Source organism: Sinocyclocheilus anshuiensis, unplaced genomic scaffold (assembly GCF_001515605.1).
Source record: "Sinocyclocheilus anshuiensis isolate Anshui unplaced genomic scaffold, SAMN03320099.WGS_v1.1 scaffold300, whole genome shotgun sequence".
NCBI classification, from domain to species: domain Eukaryota; kingdom Metazoa; phylum Chordata; class Actinopteri; order Cypriniformes; family Cyprinidae; genus Sinocyclocheilus; species Sinocyclocheilus anshuiensis.
This window is the reverse complement of record NW_015557379.1, coordinates 755,154-761,659: the sequence shown is the minus strand read 5'-3', so window position 1 is coordinate 761,659 and position 6,506 is coordinate 755,154. Positions and strand designations below refer to the sequence as shown.

The 6,506-nt window shown below is 35.7% G+C and overlaps 1 protein-coding gene across 1 annotated transcript in view; it reads left to right on the top strand.

Moving 5' to 3' along the window:
• Positions 1–6,506, top strand: part of LOC107679132 (anaphase-promoting complex subunit 1-like) — a 75,772-nt gene that overhangs the window by 64,890 nt on the left and 4,376 nt on the right. Inside the window, exons 35-36 of the mRNA XM_016474593.1 lie at positions 3,035–3,239; positions 5,080–5,214. Coding sequence (XP_016330079.1) covers positions 3,035–3,239; positions 5,080–5,214 — 340 coding nt within the window. The remainder of the gene's footprint in view (positions 1–3,034; positions 3,240–5,079; positions 5,215–6,506) is intronic.

The window sequence follows — 6,506 nt, the reverse complement described above, 5'->3', positions numbered from 1 at the left end:
AGGCTAAGGGTTGCCCGACTAAGTATTGATAGTTGAAAAAAAAAAAAAAAGGTATTGATAGTTGTGTAAATACTGTCATACTAACAGCTGTCTAATTTTTTGGTTGATTGTAATCCATTACATACCTTTCTATCAAAATTATCTAACATTATCAAGCTGAATTTGTTCTGACTCAGTTTAACTCTAAATTCTTGTTATATTTTATTACCATTTTCTAAACTATAACGAATAAACTGTGATAATGTGAGAAATGTTGAAGGTGTCTGAATAAATTTAGGTTTGGCTGTATCTATTTGATAAATGAAGTCAACCAACTAACAATATACATACACTTTTGGTTTCTGTACCCAATCTTTTAAAAATTTACAAATGCAATAAAATATTGGTATCGGTACTCTGTATCGGCAAGTACCAAAAATAAAAGTATCTGTATCGGGCGAGTACTGGAAAAAGTGGTATCGGTGCATCCCTACTGATAATGTGCTGCTCAAGAAACATTTCTGATTATTGTCAGTGTTGAAAACAGTTGTGCTGCTCAACATTTTTGTGGAAACCATAATACATATTTTATTTAGCAATATAAATGTATTTTAATTTGTTTTTATTTAATTTAAATACAAAATAGTTATTTAAATGTATTATTTATTATACAAATATTTTTATTTATTTTTGTTTTATTTTATAATTGCCCAGATATTTCTTGTATCGGCAAGTACCAAAAATAAAAGTATCTGTATCGGGCGAGTACTGGAAAAAGTGGTATCGGTGCATCCCTACTGATAATGTGCTGCTCAAGAAACATTTCTGATTATTGTCAGTGTTGAAAACAGTTGTGCTGCTCAACATTTTTGTGGAAACCATAATACATATTTTATTTAGCAATATAAATGTATTTTAATTTGTTTTTATTTAATTTAAATACAAAATAGTTATTTAAATGTATTATTTATTATAAAAATATTTTTATTTATTTTTGTTTTATTTTATAATTGCCCAGATATTTCTTTGTGAGATTCATCAGATTCCAGCCCAAAATCAAAATTTAATCATAAAATAAAAAAGTTAATAATAATAATAATATTTATTTTTATAATTGTAATAATATATATGGCGTCATAACAACAAAATCAGGCCAGGATTTTTTGATGAACAGAAAGTTCAAATAAACAGCTTTTCTTTAAATAGAAATCTTTGTATCATATGTATTTACTGTCACTTTTGATCAATTTAATGCATCCTTTCTGAATAAAACTACTAATTTCTTTTAGAAAAAAAACTCTTCCTGAAGCTAGTTTCCAACATCTTAACATCATCTTGCACATGAAATGTAGTTAAATAGCTCCAGAACTTCTACCTCGTCTTCCAGGGTAAACCGTCGGATAGTATTCATAGTAGAGATTTGGATGATCCAGATTCCCGAAGGGTTCAAACTCCAGCTCTGCGTTCTGGAAAAGGCTGAGCTTCACCAGAAGAGAGAGACGCACAAACCAGAGCTGTAGAGAGAAGAGAGCGGCCTGCTTCAACAAAACAGATCAACATTTACTTCTTTCTGTAACTGTAGTATTGCGATGCTTTCTGGTCTGGGAGTATTACACCGTAACTCTTCTCTGCAGCAGTACGTGTGGACGCACGTGAGGCCGGCACATCAAAGCGAGCGCGTGCTTTGATTCGCGACCAGCACGGATCAGCTCTAGGCATGACGAAGCTGATATCGTCCTCTTTTGGAAGGCCAAACAAAGTAGTTTCGCTTTCACAACGAATCACACAGCGCCTTCACGACGTGAGAATAAAAGTTCTCACATCGTGACGTAGATATGTGGGGGCGTGTTTAAACGAGGTGTTTCAGTGTAGGCGTGGCTGACTCTTAACTTTGGATTTGAGACTTTAGTCTTTGCAACTTTACAGATCTTCTTTATGCACCAAGAGCTTGTAACACTCCAAAGAGAAAGGAAAAATTGAAATCGCATCATATGACCCCTTTAAAGGGGTGGTTGATTGTGATTTCACTTTTTTTAACGTTAGTTAGTGTTTAATGTTGCTGTTTGAGCATAAACAATAGCTGCAAAGTTACAATGCAAATGGAGATATCGTCTTTTAAAATTTGGCAGTTTAATGCCTACAAAAATGGCTCGTAGGGACTACAACGAGCTACTTCCCGAAATTTACATAACATTTACATAAACAACAACAAACAAAAAACATACCATTAAGAGCTGTGCTTGCACAGGCTCTGCGCGATCCTCTTCACTAATATTCTCTGAGTCTCAATCGGGCTCAAACTGATAAGCGATATTAACGACGCCGTTGTTTACAATACAAGCGGAGCACATGCCGCTGAGGTGAGGGCCGGGACTTTAGACGTGCACTAGAGGCGGTTTAGCCAATCACAACACACTGAGCCAGCTGACCAATCAGAGCCCATCGCCTATTTCTGAGGGAGGGGCTTCATAAAAGCAGGAACTCATTGGAGCGTTCAAATGAGAAGGGACAGAGTGGTGTAGAATAAAGGTAAGTTATGTGAAAAATATTGCGTTTTTTTTTTAAACGAAGCATTAACACGTTAGACTGCACCCCATAAACACAAAGCCTAGAAAAAAAAGTCAACCACCCCTTTAAAGAAAAACTTACTAAGCCCAAACTTTTGAACAGTCCTGCATATATTTCTTTCGAGTCCATCATCTTGGATGAATCTTTTCACTGACCTTTTCACAATAATTCTGATGTTGCTGTGATGATTGCATGTATGTGCTATGGTGAAAGAAGTGCATTATATTATAAGTTAAATGCCCCATAAGGCCCTTATTTCTACTTCTGCGGCATAGTTTTATTTTATTTTTTTATTACGTTTGTGTGTGTATATATGTGTGTGTGTTTTATTAAATTTTTTTACATAGTTTTTGCACATGTCTTGGCATTCACTGTGGACAGCAAAGAAAGAATTTCATTGTACAGGGAAACCCGTTTTCCTCACTGTGCACATGACAATAAACGCTTTGAATCTTGAATCTTAACACACTTGTACGCTTCTCCGTAGGCTGTGCGGACTCTGGATCGAGACAATCTCTGTGAGACGTTCAGTCTGTGGCAGATGAAGCTGGTGCTGGAGTTGTGTGAGAGCCGAGTCCTGCAGCAGCGGCTCAGAGACACACGGCGTCAGGGCCGCGGCCTGCTGCTCAGTTCAGAGTTCCTGCCCGTCATGAAGAGCTCAGCCGACCGAGCCCTGGATCGCTGGCTCTGTGGTGAGATACATGACACAGCCATCAGCGTCTAGCATCATTAGCTCATGTGCTTAGTCAGATTTCTAGTTTAGAGCTTCTGTGTCAGCTCATCCAGTCAGCGTTTGGGTCTTGCATGTGTATAGTGTTTTGGTCAACACCTTCAGCAAGTGTGAAAGGCTGTAGTCATGTCTGCTCTCTGCAGGGCTGGTATCTTAAAGGCTAACGGGGGGAAATCTTCCTAATTGTAGAACCATTCAGTTTTTATTTACATTGTTAACTTCAGCTCTCATTACTGTAATGCAAAACAGATTCTAAATCATGTAATTAAGGTTGCAAAAAGGTGGAACATTTCCAGTAAATTTAGGAAATATTCCAGAAATTTTGGAAACTTTCCAGGATTTTTTTGGAATATTCCAGGGATTTTTGGAAAGTTTCTGGAAATTTACCGGAAATTTTCCACCCCTTTGCAACCCTACATGTAATATAATTATTATAATGATAATTGTAGTATTTATTGTACTGGCTTTATTCTAACTTTAATTGAACGATATTACTGCATTACAATAATGAAAACAAAACTTTTTGCATTACATTACATTAATGAGAAGTGAAGGGTGACATTTGCTTAATTGTCATAATGACAAAATGCACAAATCTTAATGGTAATAAAACCCATGCTTAATTTTCTTTGTACAAAATATAATTTTATAATAATAATAATAATAATAGATGTATTTATTCTTATAATTATAAAATAATTATTTATCAATATAAATGTATTCATTAATTTGTATTTAAATAAAAAGTAATCATGTATTATTATATATTCTATTCTATTCTATTCGGAAAAAAGCCCAGACATTTCTGTGAGATTCATGAAACCTGTATAAAGCATGTCTGGATCAGATTATAGCCCAAAATCAAAAGTTATTTATAAAATTAAAAAAAAGTTAATAATGATAATCATGATAATAATAATAATGATAAATGTATTTATTTTTATAATTCTAAAATAATTATTTCTTAATATAATTGTATTAATTTACAGTGGGTACGGAAAGTATTCAGACCCCCTTAAATTTTTCACTCTTTGTTATATTGCAGCCATTTGCTAAAATCACACAGCTAAAATAACGAAGGAGTGGCTTCACAACAACTCTGTGACTGTTCTTGAATGGCCCAGCCAGAGCCCTGACTTAAACCCAATTGAGCATCTCTGGAGAGACCTAAAAATGGCTGTCCACCAACGTTTACCATCCAACCTGACAGAACTGGAGAGGATCTGCAAGGAGGAATGGCAGAGGATCCCCAAATCCAGGTGTGAAAAACTTGTTGCATCTTTCCCAAAAAGACTCATGGCTGTATTAGATCAAAAGGGTGCTTCTACTAAATACTGAGCAAAGGGTCTGAATACTTAGGACCATGTGATATTTAAGTTTTTCTTTTTTAATAAATCTGCAAAAATGTCAACGATTCTGTGTTTTTCTGTCAATATGGGGTGTTGTGTGTACATTAATGAGGAAAAAAAAATAACTTAAATGATTTTAGCAAATGGCTGCAATATAACAAAGAGTGAAAAATTTAAGGGGGTCTGAATACTTTCCGTACCCACTGTATATGTATTATTTAAAGAAAATAATTATTTAGATATATTGTTTTTTTATAAAATAAATATTATAAAATTCATTTTTATTATTTTTTATATTTAATATAAATGACATTTTTTGTGAGATTCTATTAAAAGTGAAGACACACTAGACATTCACTTCTATTCATATGTGTACAGATGCATACATAATTTTTTCATCAAGTTTGAATCCTTAACTATTAAGCAAACAACACTGTAATTCTTAACTCACAGATAACAGTCACGTGCTGCAAGCGTACATGAGAAGACAGCCGATGAACAACGACACTGATGTCAACATGTTAGCCTGCTTCCTGGTCTACCATTCTATCCCCAGCCTCAAGAACACGGTGGCATCTGACCTGGAAGGTACGATTACACTCGGATAGAAGCTAATTGCTGTTTTTTTTGAGAGAACCAAGTAATTCTTGTTAAATGTAGAGATCTTATTTTAAAGTAAAATAAGTATGCTCATGCCATTCTAAACCGGCGTGACTGACTTAGTTCAAAACACAAAATGAAGCTCTAAAGGCACCACAAAACAATACTCCACTTCCAATTTCAGTCTGTTCCTCACACAAAGCTACCCTATGGCTTCAGAAGTCTTGAAATATACTGCAAGAGTCGTATGGACTACACTTAAGGCCCTGATATACTTCAAGTGAACTGGTGTGACACAAATAAATAAAAAAATCAGGCCAAAACAAAGCTCGTCTGGAGTTTGAAACAGCTTGCCAAAGCAAACTTTCCAGAAAATTTCACTACAGCTAGTAAACCCCTTTGAACTACCATTAGTCTGTGGCAATTACATGATAGGTGTGCCTTCTTTGGCATGGAAATCAGTTACAAGGATGAACACACTGGAGAGCTACTTTATAGTAGAAATTGAAGTTGTTCTAATTGAAGAGCAATATTGGCACTGTAAAATCTGCTTACTTTTAAGGGTTCATTTGTTGATTTTCAAACAGCTTTGTATTTTTACAGTGTCAGTAGTTCAAGTAAATGAACAATGTGTATTACTTTTACGTGTCACCTGCAACGAAATATCCCCACTTATTTATCAGTAAAACATGACAGAAGATGCCTTTTTCCAGGTTTTTTTGTCAAAACTAAAGACCATACTTCAGCAGTTTTGTATTCCCCCTCGCAGATAGTTTGACCGAGCCCAGTGCATTATGGGTGTTGAAGTTTTCCTACCTTTTTTGCCCATGGTCTTTTTCTGTTCGTGTAGCACAGATAAAAAAAAAATTGCACTTCTACTACATAGACAGCCAACTTTTATTAAAACGCAATCTTGCCAGAGGTGAATTACCCTTTTAAAACGATCTGTAGTGTAAAGTGCTATATAAATACGACTTGACATGACTGGAGTGCCAAATTGCAAAGCTGGTGCAGTCATATCCACAATAGGGCCTTTCGCACCGCGGGAACCTTTTCATAGTACCAGAACTAATTGTGGAACTACCCACTTTTTGGCGCTTTTGCACCGCCGGAACTGGGTGCGATTTTAGTACCGGACTGCCTTTTTCGAGAACCAAATTAGCTCCTACTCCGGAGCAGGGTCTAACCAGCACAACTGGTACTACCTGTGACGTAAGTAGACATTGATTGGCCAAACGCGTACGAAAACGCCCTCACCCGCCATGATTTAAAACGCCGTG